At 41.2% G+C, this 20,149-nt stretch overlaps 1 protein-coding gene across 1 annotated transcript in view; it reads left to right on the forward strand.

Moving 5' to 3' along the window:
- Window positions 1-20,149, forward strand: part of CALB2 (calbindin 2) — a 314,068-nt gene that overhangs the window by 143,123 nt on the left and 150,796 nt on the right. Inside the window, exon 5 of the mRNA XM_088455944.1 lies at window positions 284-340. Within this exon, the coding sequence (XP_088312070.1) occupies window positions 284-340 (57 nt within the window). The remainder of the gene's footprint in view (window positions 1-283; window positions 341-20,149) is intronic.

Below are 20,149 nucleotides of genomic sequence, written 5' to 3' on the forward strand. Positions count from 1 at the left end.
GTCTACTTTGTCAGTACTAGGCCCCACAATTTCTGATTCTGATAGCAGCCCTGCCTTTACATATTACATACTGGTAACACACACACACACACACACACACACACATACACACACGCACACATACACACACACATACACATATACACACACACACACTCACACATACACATACACATACACACACACACCTATGGAATGATATGGGACTGTATAATCCTATGTAGCTATGTATGATTGCCATGAGTGGGGTAACAGGCTAATGAGTGTCCTGCTGCTATTTCAGGCCTGGAGGAGATACGACACTGACAGAAGTGGGTACATAGAGTCCAACGAGCTGAAGGTGAGAAACACTTTGTGTCTAAGGGCTTCTGTGATATGTACTGGGGGGAATAATGTGATGTGTACAGGGGGGAATAATGTGATGTGTACTGGGGAGAATAATGTACTGGGGGGAATAATGTGTGATTTGTACTAGGGGGAATAATGTGTGATATATACTAGGGAGGAATAATGTGTGATGTGTACTGGGGGGAATAATGTGTGATGTGTACTGGGGGGAATAATGTGTGATATGTACTGGGGGGAATAATGTGTGATATGTACTGGGGGGAATAATGTGTGATATGTACTGGGAGGAATAATGTCTGATATGTACTGGGGGGAATAATGTGTGATATGTACTGGGGGGAATAATGTGTGATGTGTACTGGGGGGAATAATGTGTGATGTGTACTGGGGGGAATAATGTGTGATTTGTACTTGGGGGAATAATGTGTGATATGTACTGGGGGGAAAAATGTGTGATGTGTACTGGGAGGAATAATGTGTGATTTCTACTGGGGGGAATAATGTGTGATTTATACTGGGGGGAATAATGTACTGGGGGAAATAATGTGTGATTTGTACTGGGGGGAATAATGTACTGGGGGGAATAATGTGTGATGTGTACTGGGGGGAATAATGTGTGATGTGTACTGGGTGGAATAATGTGTGATGTGTACTGGGAGGAATAATGTGTGATTTGTACTGGGGGGAATAATGTGTGATTTATACTGGGGGAATAATGTGTGATTTGTACTGGGGGGAATAATGTGTGATTTATACTGGGGGGAATAATGTGTGATTTATACTGGGGGGAATATTGTGTGATTTATACTGGGGGAATAATGTGTGATTTATACTGGGGGGAATAATGTGTGATGTGTACTGGGGGGAATAATGTGTGATTTATACTGGGGGGAATAATGTGTGATTTATACTGGGGGGAATAATGTGTGATTTGTACTGGGAGGAATAATGTGTGATTTATACTGGGAATAATGTGTGATTTGTACTGGGGGGAATAATATGTGATTTATACTGGGAATAATGTGTGATGTGTACTGGGAGGAATAGTGTGTGATGTGTACTGGGAGGAATAATGTGTGATGTGTACTGGGAGGAATAATGTGTGATTTATACTGGGAATAATGTGTGATTTGTACTGGGGGGAATAATGTGTGATGTGTACTGGGGGGAATAATGTGTGAAGTGTACTGGGGGGAATAATGTGTGATGTGTACTGGGGGGAATAATGTGTGATTTGTAACGGGGGAATAATGTCTGATTTGTACTGGGGGGAATAATGTACTGGGGGGAATAATGTGTGATGTGTACTGGGGGGAATAATGTGTGATTTGTACTGGGGGGAATAATGTGTGCTTTGTACTGGGAGGAATAATGTGTGATATGTACTGGGGGGAATAATGTCTGATGTGTACTGGTGGGAATAATGTGTGATGTGTACTAGGTGGAATAATGTGTGATTTGTACTGGGGGGAATAATGTGTGATTTATACTGGGGGAATAATGTGTGATTTATACTGGGGGAATAATGTGTGATTTATACTGGGGGGAATAATGTGTGATTTATACTGGGGGGAATAATGTGTGATTTATACTGGGGGGAATATTGTGTGATTTATACTGGGGGAATAATGTGTGATTTATACTGGGGGGAATAATGTGTGATTTATACTGGGGGGAATAATGTGTGATTTATACTGGGGGGAATAATGTGTGATTTATACTGGGGGGAATAATGTGTGATTTGTACTGGGAGGAATAATGTGTGATTTATACTGGGAATAATGTGTGATTTGTACTGGGGGGAATAATATGTGATTTATACTGGGAATAATGTGTGATGTGTACTGGGAGGAATAATGTGTGATGTGTACTGGGAGGAATAATGTGTGATGTGTACTGGGAGGAATAATGTGTGATTTATACTGGGAATAATGTGTGATTTGTACTGGGAGGAATAATGTGTGATTTATACTGGGAATAATGTGTGATTTGTACTGGGGGGAATAATGTGTGATGTGTACTGGGGGGAATAATGTGTGATGTGTACTGGGGGGAATAATGTGTGATGTGTACTGGGGGGAATAATGTGTGATTTGTACTGGGGGGAATAATGTACTGGGGGGAATAATGTGTGATGTGTACTGAGGGGAATAATGTGTGATTTGTACTGGGGGGAATAATGTGTGCTTTGTACTGGGAGGAATAATGTGTGATATGTACTGGGGGGAATAATGTGTGATATGTACTGGGGGGAATAATGTGTGATGTGTACTGGGGAGAATAATGTGTGATTTGTACTAGGGGGAATAATGTGTGATATATACTAGGGAGGAATAATGTGTGATGTGTACTGGGGGGAATAATGTGTGATATGTACTGGGAGGAATAATGTGTGATGTGTACTGGGAGGAATAATGTGTGATATGTACTGGGGGTAATAATAATGTGTGATATGTACTGGGGGAATAATGTGTGATTTATACAGGGGGGAATATTGTGTGATTTATACTGGGGGAATAATGTGTGATTTATACTGGGGGGAATAATGTGTGATTTATACTGGGGGGAATAATGTGTGATATGTACTGGGGGGAATAATGTGTGATTTATACTGGGGGGAATAATGTGTGATTTATACTGGGGGGAATAATGTGTGATTTATACTGGGGGGAATAATGTGTGATTTATACTGGGGGCAATAATGTGTGATATGTACTGGGCGGAATAATGTGTGATATGTACTGGGGGGAATAATGTGTGATTTGTACTGGGGGGAATAATGTGTGATATGTACTGGGAGGAATAATGTGTGATATGTACAGGGGGGAATAATGTGTGATATGTACTGGGGAGAATAATGTGTGATATGTACTGGGGGGAATAATGTGTGATATGTACTGGGGGGAATAATGTGTGATATGTACTGGGGGGAATAATGTGTGATGTGTACTGGGAGGAATAATGTGTGATTTGTACTGGGGGGAATAATGTGTGATTTATACTGGGGGGAATAATGTACTGGGGGGAAAAATGTGTGATTTGTACTGGGGGGAATAATGTGTGATGTGTACTGGGAGGAATAATGTGTGATTTATACTGGGAATAATGTGTGATGTGTACTGGGAGGAATAATGTGTGATGTGTACTGGGAGGAATAATGTGTGATGTGTACTGGGAGGAATAATGTGTGATTTATACTGGGAATAATGTGTGATTTGTACTGGGGGAAATAATGTGTGATGTGTACTGGGGGGAATAATGTGTGATGTGTACTGGGGGGAATAATGTGTGATGTGTACTGGGGGGAATAATGTGTGATTTGTAACGGGGGAATAATGTCTGATTTGTACTGGGTTGAATAATGTACTGGGGGGAATAATGTGTGATGTGTACTGGGGGGACTAATGTGTGATTTGTACTGGGGGGAATAATGTGTGATTTGTACTGTGAGGAATAATGTGTGATATGTACTGGGGGGAAAAATGTGTGATATGTACTGGGGGGAATAATGTGTGATGTGTACTGGGGAGAATAATGTGTGATTTGTACTAGGGGGAATAATGTGTGATATATACTAGGGAGGAATAATGTGTGATGTGTACTGGGGGGAATAATGTGTGATATGTACTGGGGGGAATAATGTGTGATATGTACTGGGAGGAATAATGTGTGATGTGTACTGGGAGGAATAATGTGTGATATGTACTGGGGGTAATAATAATGTGTGATATGTACTGGGGGAATAATGTGTGATATGTACTGGGGGGAATAACGTGTGATGTGTACTGGGGGGAATAATGTGTGATATGTACTGGGGGGAATAATGTGTGATATGTACTGGGAGGACTAATGTGTGATATGTACTGGGGGGAATAATGTGTGATATGTACTGGGGGGAATAATGTGTGACTTGTACTGGGGGGAATAATGTGTGATATGTACTGGGGGGAATAATGTGTGATTTATACTGGGGGGAATAATGTGTGATTTATACTGGTGGGAATAATGTGTGATTTATACTGGGGGGAATAATGTGTGATTTGTACTGGGGGGAATAATGTGTGATTTACACTGGGAGGAATAATGTGTGATTTATACTGGGGGGAATATTGTGTGATTTATACTGGGGGAATAATGTGTGATTTATACTGGGGGGAATAATGTGTGATTTATACTGGGGGGAATAATGTGTGATTTATACTGGGGGGAATAATGTGTGATTTGTACTGGGAGGAATAATGTGTGATTTATACTGGGAATAATGTGTGATTTGTACTGGGGGGAATAATGTGTGATTTATACTGGGAATAATGTGTGATGTGTACTGGGAGGAATAATGTGTGATGTGTACTGGGAGGAATAATGTGTGATGTGTACTGGGAGGAATAATGTGTGATTTATACTGGGAATAATGTGTGATTTGTACTGGGGGGAATAATGTGTGATGTGTACTGGGGGGAATAATGTGTGATGTGTACTGGGGGGAATAATGTGTGATGTGTACTGGGGGGAATAATGTGTGATTTGTACTGGGGGGAATAATGTGTGATTTATACTGGGGGGAATAATGTGTGATTTATACTGGGGGGAATAATGTGTGATGTGTACTGGGGGGAATAATGTGTGATATGTACTGGGGGGAATAATGTGTGATATGTACTGGGGGAATAATGTGTGATATGTACTGGGGGAATAACGTGTGATGTGTACTGGGGGGAATAATGTGTGATGTGTACTGGGGGGAATAATGTGTGATGTGTACTGGGAGGAATAATGTGTGATATGTACTGGGGGGAATAATGTGTGATATGTACTGGGGGGAATAATGTGTGACTTGTACTGGGGGGAATAATGTGTGATATGTACTGGGGGGAATAATGTGTGATATGTACTGGGGGGAATAATGTGTGATTTGTACTGGGGGGAATAATGTGTGATTTATACTGGGGGGAATAATGTGTGATTTATACTGGGGGGAATAATGTGTGATTTGTTCTGGGGGGTATAATGTGTGATATGTACTGGGGGGAATAATGTGTGATATGTACTGGGGGGAATAATGTGTGATATGTACTGGGGGGAATAATGTGTGATATGTACTGGGAGGAATAATGTGTGATATGTACTGGGAGGAATAATGTGTGATATGTACTAGGGGGAATAATGTGTGATGTGTACTGGTGGGAATAATGTGTGATGTGTACTGGGGGGAATAATGTGTGATATGTACTGGGGAGAATTATGTGTGATATGTACTGGGAGGAATAATGTGTGATGTGTACTGGGGGGAATAATGTGTGATATGTACTGGGAGGAATAATGTGTGATATGTACTGGGGGGAATAATGTGTGATATGTACTAGGGGGAATAATGTGTGATATGTACTGGGAGGAATAATGTCTGATATGTACTGGGGGGAATAATGTGTGATATGTATTGGGGGGAATAATGTGTGATGTGTACTGGGGGGAATAATGTGTGATGTGTACTGGGGGGAATAATGTGTGATTTGTACTGGGGGGAATAATGTGTGATATGTACTGGGGGGGAATAATGTGTGATTTGTACTGGGGGGAATAATGTGTGATTTATACTGGGGGGAATAATGTGTGATTTATACTGGGGGGAATAATGTGTGATGTGTACTGGGGGGAATAATGTGTGATATGTACTGGGGGGAATAATGTGTGATGTGTACTGGGAGGAATAATGTGTGATTTGTACTGGGGGGAATAATGTGTGATTTATACTGGGGGGAATAATGTACTGGGGGGAATAATGTGTGATTTGTACTGGGGGGAATAATGTGTGATATGTACTGGGGGGAATAATGTGTGATGTGTACTGGGGGGAATAATGTGTGATGTGTACTGGGGGGAATAATGTGTGATTTGTACTGGGGGGAATAATGTGTGATATGTACTGGGGGGAATAATGTGTGATTTGTACTGGGGGGAATAATGTGTGATTTATATTGGGGGGAATAATGTGTGATTTGTACTGGGGGGAATAATGTGTGATGTGTACTGGGGGGAATAATGTGTGATATGTACTGGGGGGAATAATGTGTGATGTGTACTGGGAGGAATAATGTGTGATTTGTACTGGGGGGAATAATGTGTGATTTATACTGGGGGGAATAATGTACTGGGGGGAATAATGTGTGATTTGTACTGAGGGGAATAATGTGTGATGTGTACTGGGAGGAATAATGTTTGATTTATACTGGGAATAATGTGTGATGTGTACTGGGAGGAATAATGTGTGATGTGTACTGGGTGGAATAATGTGTGATGTGTACTGGGAGGAATAATGTGTGATTTATACTGGGAATAATGTGTGATTTGTACTGGGGGGAATAATGTGTGATGTGTACTGGGGGGAATAATGTGTGACGTGTACTGGGGGAATAATGTGTGATGTGTACTGGGGGGAATAATGTGTGATTTGTAACGGGGGAATAATGTCTGATTTGTACTGGGGGGAATAATGTACTGGGGGAATAATGTGTGATGTGTACGGGGGGGAATAATGTGTGATTTGTACTGGGGGGAATAATGTGTGATTTGTACTGGGAGGAATAATGTGTGATATGTACTGGGGGGAATAATGTGTGATTTATACTGGGGGGAATAATGTACTGGGGGGAATAATGTGTGATTTGTACTGAGGGGAATAATGTGTGATGTGTACTGGGAGGAATAATGTTTGATTTATACTGGGAATAATGTGTGATGTGTACTGGGAGGAATAATGTGTGATGTGTACTGGGTGGAATAATGTGTGATGTGTACTGGGAGGAATAATGTGTGATTTATACTGGGAATAATGTGTGATTTGTACTGGGGGGAATAATGTGTGATGTGTACTGGGGGGAATAATGTGTGATATGTACTAGGGGGAATAATGTGTGATATGTACTGGGAGGAATAATGTCTGATATGTACTGGGGGGAATAATGTGTGATATGTATTGGGGGGAATAATGTGTGATGTGTACTGGGGGGAATAATGTGTGATGTGTACTGGGGGGAATAATGTGTGATTTGTACTGGGGGGAATAATGTGTGATATGTACTGGGGGGAATAATGTGTGATTTGTACTGGGGGGAATAATGTGTGATTTATACTGGGGGGAATAATGTGTGATTTATACTGGGGGGAATAATGTGTGATGTGTACTGGGGGGAATAATGTGTGATATGTACTGGGGGGAATAATGTGTGATGTGTACTGGGAGGAATAATGTGTGATTTGTACTGGGGGGAATAATGTGTGATTTATACTGGGGGGAATAATGTACTGGGGGGAATAATGTGTGATTTGTACTGGGGGGAATAATGTGTGATATGTACTTGGGGGGAATAATGTGTGATGTGTACTGGGGGGAATAATGTGTGATGTGTACTGGGGGGAATAATGTGTGATTTGTACTGGGGGGAATAATGTGTGATATGTACTGGGGGGAATAATGTGTGATTTGTACTGGGGGGAATAATGTGTGATTTATATTGGGGGGAATAATGTGTGATTTGTACTGGGGGGAATAATGTGTGATGTGTACTGGGGGGAATAATGTGTGATATGTACTGGGGGGAATAATGTGTGATGTGTACTGGGAGGAATAATGTGTGATTTGTACTGGGGGGAATAATGTGTGATTTATACTGGGGGGAATAATGTACTGGGGGGAATAATGTGTGATTTGTACTGAGGGGAATAATGTGTGATGTGTACTGGGAGGAATAATGTTTGATTTATACTGGGAATAATGTGTGATGTGTACTGGGAGGAATAATGTGTGATGTGTACTGGGTGGAATAATGTGTGATGTGTACTGGGAGGAATAATGTGTGATTTATACTGGGAATAATGTGTGATTTGTACTGGGGGGAATAATGTGTGATGTGTACTGGGGGGAATAATGTGTGACGTGTACTGGGGGAATAATGTGTGATGTGTACTGGGGGGAATAATGTGTGATTTGTAACGGGGGAATAATGTCTGATTTGTACTGGGGGGAATAATGTACTGGGGGAATAATGTGTGATGTGTACGGGGGGGAATAATGTGTGATTTGTACTGGGGGGAATAATGTGTGATTTGTACTGGGAGGAATAATGTGTGATATGTACTGGGGGGAATAATGTGTAATATGTACAGGGGGGAATAATGTGTGATGTGTACTGGGGAGAATAATGTGTGATTTGTACTAGGGGGAATAATGTGTGATATATACTAGGGAGGAATAATGTGTGAGGTGTACTGGGGGGAATAATGTGTGATATGTACTGGGGGGAATAATGTGTGATATGTACTGGGAGGAATAATATGTGATGTGTACTGGGAGGAATAATGTGTGATATGTACTGGGGGTAATAATAATGTGTGATATGTACTGGGGGAATAATGTGTGATATGTACGGGGGGGAATAACGTGTGATGTGTACTGGTGGGAATAATGTGTGATATGTACTGGGGGGAATAATGTGTGATATGTACTGGGAGGAATAATGTGTGATATGTACTGGGGGGAATAATGTGTGATATGTACTGGGGGGAATAATGTGTGACTTGTACTGGGGGGAATAATGTGTGATATGTACTGGGGGGAATAATGTGTGATATGTCCTGGGGGGAATAATGTGTGATTTATACTGGGGGGAATAATGTGTGATTTATACTGGGGGGAATAATGTGTGATTTGTACTGGGGGGAATAATGTGTGATATGTACTAGGGAGGAATAATGTGTGATATGTACTGGGGGGAATAATGTGTGATATGTACTGGGAGGAATAATGTGTGATATGTACTGGGAGGAATAATGTGTGATATGTACTAGGGGGAATAATGTGTGATGTGTACTGGTGGGAATAATGTGTGATATGTACTGGGGGGAATAATGTGTGATATCTACTGGGGAGAATTATGTGTGATATGTACTGGGAGGAATAATGTGTGATGTGTACTGGTGGGAATAATGTGTGGTGTGTACTGGGGGGAATAATGTGTGATATGTACTGGGGGGAATAATGTGTGATATGTACTGGGGAGAATAATGTGTGATATGTACTGGGAGGAATAATGTGTGATATGTACTGGGGGGAATAATGTGTGATATGTACTGGCGGGAATAATGTGTGATATGTACTGGGGGGAATAATGTGTGATATGTACTGGGGGGAATAATGTGTGATGTGTACTGGGAGGAATAATGTGTGATTTGTACTGTGGGGAATAATGTGTGATTTATACTGGGGGGAATAATGTACTGGGGGGAATAATGTGTGATTTGTACTGGGGGGAATAATGTACTGGGGGGAATAATGTGTGATGTGTACTGGGGGGAATAATGTGTGATATGTACTGGGAGGAATAATGTGTGATATGTACTGGGGGGAATAATGTGTGATTTATACTGGGGGGAATAATGTACTGGGGGGAATAATGTGTGATTTGTACTGGGGGGAATAATGTACTGGGGGGAATAATGTGTGATTTGTACTGGGGGGAATAATGTGTGATATGTACTGGGAGAAATAATGTGTGATATGTACTGGGGGGAATAATGTGTGATATGTACTGGGGAGAATGATGTGTGATATGTACTGGGAGGAATAATGTGTGATATGTACTGGGGGGAATAATGTGTGATATGTACTGGGGAGAATAATGTGTGATATGTACTGGGAGGAATAATGTGTGATATGTAGTGGGGGGAATAATGTGTGGTATGTACTGGGGGGAATAATGTGTGATATGTACTGGGGGGAATAATGTGTGATATGTACTGGGGCGAATAATGTGTGATGTGTACTTGGAGGAATAATGTATGATTTGTACTGGGGGGAATAATGTGTGATTTATACTGGGGGGAATAATGTACTGGGGGGAATAATGTGTGATTTGTACTGGGGGGAATAATGTGTGATGTGTACTGGGAGGAATAATGTTTGATTTATACTGGGAATAATGTGTGATGTGTACTGGGAGGAATAATGTGTGATGTGTACTGGGAGGAATAATGTGTGATATGTACTGGGGGGAATAATGTGTGATGTGTACTGGGGGAATAATGTGTGATGTGTACTGGGGGGAATAATGTGTGATTTGTAACGGGGGAATAATGTCTGATTTGTACTGGGGGGAATAATGTACTGGGGGGAATAATGTGTGATGTGTACTGGGTGGAATAATGTGTGATGTGTACTGGGAGGAATAATGTGTGATTTATACTGGGAATAATGTGTGATTTGTACTGGGGGGAATAATGTGTGATGTGTACTGGGGGGAATAATGTGTGACGTGTACTGGGGGAATAATGTGTGATGTGTACTGGGGGGAATAATGTGTGATTTGTAACGGGGGAATAATGTCTGATTTGTACTGGGGGGAATAATGTACTGGGGGAATAATGTGTGATGTGTACTGGGGGGAATAATGTGTGATTTGTACTGGGGGGAATAATGTGTGATTTGTACTGGGAGGAATAATGTGTGATATGTACTGGGGGGAATAATGTGTGATATGTACAGGGGGGAATAATGTGTGATGTGTACTGGGGAGAATAATGTGTGATTTGTACTAGGGGGAATAATGTGTGATATATACTAGGGAGGAATAATGTGTGAGGTGTACTGGGGGGAATAATGTGTGATATGTACTGGGGGGAATAATGTGTGATATGTACTGGGAGGAATAATATGTGATGTGTACTGGGAGGAATAATGTGTGATATGTACTGGGGGTAATAATAATGTGTGATATGTACTGGGGGAATAATGTGTGATATGTACGGGGGGGAATAACGTGTGATGTGTACTGGGGGGAATAATGTGTGATATGTACTGGGGGGAATAATGTGTGATATGTACTGGGAGGAATAATGTGTGATATGTACTGGGGGGAATAATGTGTGATATGTACTCGGGGAATAATGTGTGACTTGTACTGGGGGGAATAATGTGTGATATGTACTGGGGGGAATAATGTGTGGTATGTACTGGGGGGAATAATGTGTGATTTATACTGGGGGGAATAATGTGTGATTTATACTGGGGGGAATAATGAGTGATTTATACTGGGGGGAATAACGTGTGATTTGTACTGGGGGGAATAATGTGTGATTTATACTGGGGGGAATAATGAGTGATTCATACTGGGGGGAATAACGTGTGATTTGTACTGGGGGGAATAATGTGTGATATGTACTAGGGAGGAATAATGTGTGATATGTACTGGGGGGAATATTGTGTGATATGTACTGGGAGGAATAATGTGTGATATGTACTGGGAGGAATAATGTGTGATATGTACTAGGGGGAATAATGTGTGATGTGTACTGGTGGGAATAATGTGGGATATGTACTGGGGGGAATAATGTGTGATATGTACTGGGGAGAATTATGTGTGATATGTACTGGGAGGAATAATGTGTGATGTGTACTGGAGGGAATAATGTGTGGTGTGTACTGGGGGGAATAATGTGTGATATGTACTGGGGGGAATAATGTGTGATATGTACTGGGGAGAATAATGTGTGATATGTACTGGGAGGAATAATGTGTGATATGTACTGGGGGGAATAATGTGTGATATGTACTGGGGGGAATAATGTGTGATATGTACTGGGGGGAATAATGTGTGATTTATACTGGGAATAATGTGTGATGTGTACTGGGAGGAATAATGTGTGATGTCTACTGGGAGGAATAATGTGTGATGTGTACTGGGAGGAATAATGTGTGATTTATACTGGGAATAATGTGTGATTTGTACTGGGGGGAATAATGTGTGATGTGTACTGGGGGGAATAATGTGTGATGTGTACTGGGGGGAATAATGTGTGATGTGTACTGGGGGAATAATGTGTGATTTGTAGCCGGGGAATAATGTGTGATTTGTACAGGGGGGAATAATGTACTGGGGGGAATAATGTGTGATGTGTACTGGGGGGAAAAATGTGTGATTTGTACTGGGGGGAATAATGTGTGATTTGTACTGGGAGGAATAATGTGTGATATGTACTGGGGGGAATAATGTGTGATATGTACTGGGGGGAATAATGTGTGATGTGTACTGGGGAGAATAAAGTGTGATTTGTACTAGGGGGAATAATGTGTGATATATACTAGGGAGGAATAATGTGTGATGTGTAGTTGGGGGGAATAATGTGTGATATGTACTGGGGGGAATAATGTGTGATATGTACTGGGAGGAATAATGTGTGATGTGTACTGGGGGGAAAAATGTGTGATATGTACTGGGGGGAATAATGTGTGATATGTACAGGGAGGAATAATGTGTGATGTGTACTGGGAGGATAGTGTGTGATTTGTACTGGGGGGAATAAAGTACTGTGGGGAGAATAATGTGTGATATGTACTGTGCGGAATAATGTGTGATGTGTACTGGGAGGAATAATGTGTGATGTGTAGTTGGGGGGAATAATGTGTGATATGTACTGGGGGGAATAATGTGTGATATGTACTGGGGGGAATAATGTGTGATATGTACTGGGGGGAATAATGTGTGATGTGTACTGGGGGGAATAATGTGTGATGTGTACTGGGGGGAATAATGTGTGATGTGTACTGGGGGGAATAATGTGTGATTTGTACTGGGGGAAATAATGTGTGATATGTACTGGGGGGAATAATGTGTGATTTGTACTTGGGGGAATAATGTGTGATTTATACTGGGGGGAATAATGTGTGATTTATACTGGGGGGAATAATGTGTGATATGTACTGGGAGGAATAATGTGTGATATGTACTGGGGGGAATAATGTGTGATTTGTACTGTAGGGAATAATGTGTGATATGTACTGGGAGGAATAATGTGTGATATGTACTGTCGGGAATAATGTGTGATATGTACTGGGGGAATAATGTGTGACTTGTACTGGGGGAATAATGTGTGATATGTACTGGGGGGAATAATGTGTGATATGTACTGGGGGGAATAATGTGTGATTTGTACTGGGGGGAATAATGTGTGATTTATACTGGGGGGAATAATGTGTGATTTATACTGGGGGGAATAATGTGTGATTTGTACTGGGGGGAATAATGTGTGATATGTACTAGGGAGGAATAATGTGTGATATGTACTGGGGGGAATAATGTGTGATATGTACAGGGAGGAATAATGTGTGATATGTACTGGGAGGAATAATGTGTGATATGTACTAGGTGGAATAATGTGTGATGTGTACTGGTGGGAATAATGTGTGATATGTACTGGGGAGAATAATGTGTGATATGTACTGGGAGGAATAATGTGTGATATGTACTGGGGGGAATAATGTGTGATATGTACTGGGGGGAATAATGTGTGATATGTACTGGGAGGAATAATGTCTGATATGTACTGGGGGGAATAATGTGTGATATGTACTGGGGGGAATAATGTGTGATGTGTACTGGGAGGAATAATGTGTGATGTGTACTGGGGGGAATAATGTGTGATTTGTCCAGGGGGGAATAATGTGTGATGTGTACTGGGGGGAATAATGTGTGATGTGTACTGCGGGGAATAATGTGTGATGTGTACTGGGGGAATAATGTGTGATATGTACTGGGGGGAATAATGTGTGATGTGGACTGGGGGGAATAATGTGTGATGTGTACTGGGGGGAATAATGTGTGATGTGTACTGGGGGGAATAATGTGTGATTTGTACTGGGGGAAATAATGTGTGATATGTACTGGGGGGAATAATGTGTGATTTGTACTTGGGGGAATAATGTGTGATTTATACTGGGGGGAATAATGTGTGATTTATACTGGGGGGAATAATGTGTGATATGTACTGGGAGGAATAATGTGTGATATGTACTGGGGGGAATAATGTGTGATTTGTACTGTAGGGAATAATGTGTGATATGTACTGGGAGGAATAATGTGTGATATGTACTGTCGGGAATAATGTGTGATATGTACTGGGGGAATAATGTGTGACTTGTACTGGGGGAATAATGTGTGATATGTACTGGGGGGAATAATGTGTGATATGTACTGGGGGGAATAATGTGTGATTTGTACTGGGGGGAATAATGTGTGATTTATACTGGGGGGAATAATGTGTGATTTATACTGGGGGGAATAATGTGTGATTTGTACTGGGGGGAATAATGTGTGATATGTACTAGGGAGGAATAATGTGTGATATGTACTGGGGGAATAATGTGTGATATGTACAGGGAGGAATAATGTGTGATATGTACTGGGAGGAATAATGTGTGATATGTACTAGGTGGAATAATGTGTGATGTGTACTGGTGGGAATAATGTGTGATATGTAGTGGGGGGAATAATGTGTGATATGTACTGGGGGGAATAATGTGTGATATGTACTGGGGGGAATAATGTGTGATGTGTACTGGGGGGAATAATGTGTGATTTATACTGGGGGGAATAATGTACTGGGGGGAATAATGTGTGATTTGTACTGGGGGGAATAATGTACTGGGGGGAATATTGTGTGATGTGTACTGGGGGGAATAATGTGTGATGTGTACTGGGGGGAATAATGTGTGATGTGTACTGGGAGGAATAATGTGTGATTTGTACTGGGGGGAATAATGTGTGATTTATACTGGGGGAATAATGTGTGATTTATACTGGGGGGAATAATGTGTGATTTGTACTGGGGGGAATAATGTGTGATTTATACTGGGGGGAATAATGTGTGATTTATACTGGGGGGAATAATGTGTGATTTATACTGGGGGAATAATGTGTGATTTATACTGGGGGGAATAATGTGTGATTTATACTGTGGGGAATAATGTGTGATTTATACTTGGGGGAATAATGTGTGATTTGTACTGGGAGGAATAATGTGTGATTTATACTGGGAATAATGTTGATTTGTACTGGGGGGAATAATGTGTGATTTATACTGGGAATAATGTGTGATGTGTTCTGGGAGGAATAATGTGTGATGTGTACTGGGAGGAATAATGTGTGATGTGTACTGGGAGGAATAATGTGTGATTTATACTGGGAATAATGTGTGATTTGTACTGGGGGGAATAATGTGTGATGTGTACTGGGGGGAATAATGTGTGATGTGTACTGGGGGAATAATGTGTGATTTGTAGCCGGGGAATAATGTGTGATTTGTACAGGGGGGAATAATGTACTGGGGGGAATAATGTGTGATGTGTACTGGGGGGAAAAATGTGTGATTTGTACTGGGGGGAATAATGTGTTATTTGTACTGGGAGGAATAATGTGTGATATGTACTGGGGGGAATAATGTGTGATATGTACTGGGGGGAATAATGTGTGATGTGTACTGGGGAGAATAAAGTGTGATTTGTACTAGGGGGAATAATGTGTGATATATACTAGGGAGGAATAATGTGTGATATGTACTGGGAGGAATAATGTGTGATTTATACTGGGAATAATGTGTGATGTGTACTGGGAGGAATAATGTGTGATGTGTACTGGGAGGAATAATGTGTGATGTGTACTGGGAGGAATAATGTGTGATTTATACTGGGAATAATGTGTGATTTGTACTGGGGGGAATAATGTGTGATGTGTACTGGGGGGAATAATGTGTGATGTGTACTGGGGGGAATAATGTGTGATGTGTACTGGGGGAATAATGTGTGATTTGTAGCCGGGGAATAATGTGTGATTTGTACAGGGGGGAATAATGTACTGGGGGGAATAATGTGTGATGTGTACTGGGGGGAAAAATGTGTGATTTGTACTGGGGGGAATAATGTGTGATTTGTACTGGGAGGAATAATGTGTGATATGTACTGGGGGGAATAATGTGTGATATGTACTGGGGGGAATAATGTGTGATGTGTACTGGGGAGAATAAAGTGTGATTTGTACTAGGGGGAATAATGTGTGATATATACTAGGGAGGAATAATGTGTGATGTGTAGTTGGGGGGAATAATGTGTGATATGTACTGGGGGGAATAATGTGTGATATGTACTGGGAGGAATAATGTGTGATGTGTACTGGGGGGAAAAATGTGTGATATGTACTGGGGGGAATAATGTGTGATATGTACAGGGAGGAATAATGTGTGATGTGTACTGGGAGGATAGTGTGTGATTTGTACTGGGGGGAATAAAGTACTGTGGGGAGAATAATGTGTGATATGTACTGTGCGGAATAATGTGTGATGTGTACTGGGAGGAATAATGTGTGATGTGTAGTTGGGGGGAATAATGTGTGATATGTACTGGGGGGAATAATGTGTGATATGTACTGGGGGGAATAATGTGTGATATGTACTGGGGGGAATAATGTGTGATGTGTACTGGGGGGAATAATGTGTGATGTGTACTGGGGGGAATAATGTGTGATGTGTACTGGGGGGAATAATGTGTGATTTGTACTGGGGGAAATAATGTGTGATATGTACTGGGGGGAATAATGTGTGATTTGTACTTGGGGGAATAATGTGTGATTTATACTGGGGGGAATAATGTGTGATTTATACTGGGGGGAATAATGTGTGATATGTACTGGGAGGAATAATGTGTGATATGTACTGGGGGGAATAATGTGTGATTTGTACTGTAGGGAATAATGTGTGATATGTACTGGGAGGAATAATGTGTGATATGTACTGTCGGGAATAATGTGTGATATGTACTGGGGGAATAATGTGTGACTTGTACTGGGGGAATAATGTGTGATATGTACTGGGGGGAATAATGTGTGATATGTACTGGGGGGAATAATGTGTGATTTGTACTGGGGGGAATAATGTGTGATTTATACTGGGGGGAATAATGTGTGATTTATACTGGGGGGAATAATGTGTGATTTGTACTGGGGGGAATAATGTGTGATATGTACTAGGGAGGAATAATGTGTGATATGTACTGGGGGGAATAATGTGTGATATGTACAGGGAGGAATAATGTGTGATATGTACTGGGAGGAATAATGTGTGATATGTACTAGGTGGAATAATGTGTGATGTGTACTGGTGGGAATAATGTGTGATATGTACTGGGGAGAATAATGTGTGATATGTACTGGGAGGAATAATGTGTGATATGTACTGGGGGGAATAATGTGTGATATGTACTGGGGGGAATAATGTGTGATATGTACTGGGAGGAATAATGTCTGATATGTACTGGGGGGAATAATGTGTGATATGTACTGGGGGGAATAATGTGTGATGTGTACTGGGAGGAATAATGTGTGATGTGTACTGGGGGGAATAATGTGTGATTTGTCCAGGGGGGAATAATGTGTGATGTGTACTGGGGGGAATAATGTGTGATGTGTACTGCGGGGAATAATGTGTGATGTGTACTGGGGGAATAATGTGTGATATGTACTGGGGGGAATAATGTGTGATGTGGACTGGGGGGAATAATGTGTGATGTGTACTGGGGGGAATAATGTGTGATGTGTACTGGGGGGAATAATGTGTGATTTGTACTGGGGGAAATAATGTGTGATATGTACTGGGGGGAATAATGTGTGATTTGTACTTGGGGGAATAATGTGTGATTTATACTGGGGGGAATAATGTGTGATTTATACTGGGGGGAATAATGTGTGATATGTACTGGGAGGAATAATGTGTGATATGTACTGGGGGGAATAATGTGTGATTTGTACTGTAGGGAATAATGTGTGATATGTACTGGGAGGAATAATGTGTGATATGTACTGTCGGGAATAATGTGTGATATGTACTGGGGGAATAATGTGTGACTTGTACTGGGGGAATAATGTGTGATATGTACTGGGGGGAATAATGTGTGATATGTACTGGGGGGAATAATGTGTGATTTGTACTGGGGGGAATAATGTGTGATTTATACTGGGGGGAATAATGTGTGATTTATACTGGGGGGAATAATGTGTGATTTGTACTGGGGGGAATAATGTGTGATATGTACTAGGGAGGAATAATGTGTGATATGTACTGGGGGGAATAATGTGTGATATGTACAGGGAGGAATAATGTGTGATATGTACTGGGAGGAATAATGTGTGATATGTACTAGGTGGAATAATGTGTGATGTGTACTGGTGGGAATAATGTGTGATATGTACTGGGGAGAATAATGTGTGATATGTACTGGGAGGAATAATGTGTGATATGTACTGGGGGGAATAATGTGTGATATGTACTGGGGGGAATAATGTGTGATATGTACTGGGGGGAATAATGTGTGATATGTACTGGGAGGAATAATGTCTGATATGTACTGGGGGGAATAATGTGTGATATGTACTGGGGGGAATAATGTGTGATGTGTACTGGGAGGAATAATGTGTGATGTGTACTGGGGGGAATAATGTGTGATTTGTCCAGGGGGGAATAATGTGTGATGTGTACTGGGGGGAATAATGTGTGATGTGTACTGCGGGGAATAATGTGTGATGTGTACTGGGGGAATAATGTGTGATTTGTACAGGGGGGAATAATGTACTGGGGGGAATAATGTGTGAAGTGTACTGGGGGGAAAAATGTGTGATTTGTACTGGGGGGAATAATGTGTGATTTGTACTGGGAGGAATAATGTGTGATATGTACTGGGGGGAATAATGTGTGATATGTACTGGGGGGAATAATGTGTGATGTGTACTGGGGAGAATAAAGTGTGATTTGTACTAGGGGGAATAATGTGTGATATATACTAGGGAGGAATAATGTGTGATGTGTAGTGGGGGGAATAATGTGTGATATGTACTGGGGGGAATAATGTGTGATATGTACTGGGGGGAATAATGTGTGATGTGTACTGGGGGGAATAATGTGTGATTTATACTGGGGGGAATAATGTACTGGGGGGAATAATGTGTGATTTGTACTGGGGGGAATAATGTACTGGGGGGAATATTGTGTGATGTGTACTGGGGGGAATAATGTGTGATGTGTACTGGGGGGAATAATGTGTGATGTGTACTGGGAGGAATAATGTGTGATTTGTACTGGGGGGAATAATGTGTGATTTATACTGGGGGAATAATGTGTGATTTATACTGGGGGGAATAATGTGTGATTTGTACTGGGGGGAATAATGTGTGATTTATACTGGGGGGAATAATGTGTGATTTATACTGGGGGGAATAATGTGTGATTTATACTGGGGGAATAATGTGTGATTTATACTGGGGGGAATAATGTGTGATTTATACTGTGGGGAATAATGTGTGATTTATACTTGGGGGAATAATGTGTGATTTGTACTGGGAGGAATAATGTGTGATTTATACTGGGAATAATGTTGATTTGTACTGGGGGGAATAATGTGTGATTTATACTGGGAATAATGTGTGATGTGTTCTGGGAGGAATAATGTGTGATGTGTACTGGGAGGAATAATGTGTGATGTGTACTGGGAGGAATAATGTGTGATTTATACTGGGAATAATGTGTGATTTGTACTGGGGGGAATAATGTGTGATGTGTACTGGGGGGAATAATGTGTGATGTGTACTGGGGGAATAATGTGTGATTTGTAGCCGGGGAATAATGTGTGATTTGTACAGGGGGGAATAATGTACTGGGGGGAATAATATGTGAGATGTGTACTGGGGGGAAAAATGTGTGATTTGTACTGGGGGGAATAATGTGTTATTTGTACTGGGAGGAATAATGTGTGATATGTACTGGGGGGAATAATGTGTGATATGTACTGGGGGGAATAATGTGTGATGTGTACTGGGGAGAATAAAGTGTGATTTGTACTAGGGGGAATAATGTGTGATATATACTAGGGAGGAATAATGTGTGATATGTACTGGGAGGAATAATGTGTGATGTGTACTGGGGGGAATAATGT

This window comes from Taudactylus pleione, unplaced genomic scaffold (assembly GCF_031769625.1).
Source record: "Taudactylus pleione unplaced genomic scaffold, aTauple2 ptg000681l, whole genome shotgun sequence".
Lineage (NCBI taxonomy): Eukaryota > Metazoa > Chordata > Amphibia > Anura > Myobatrachidae > Taudactylus > Taudactylus pleione.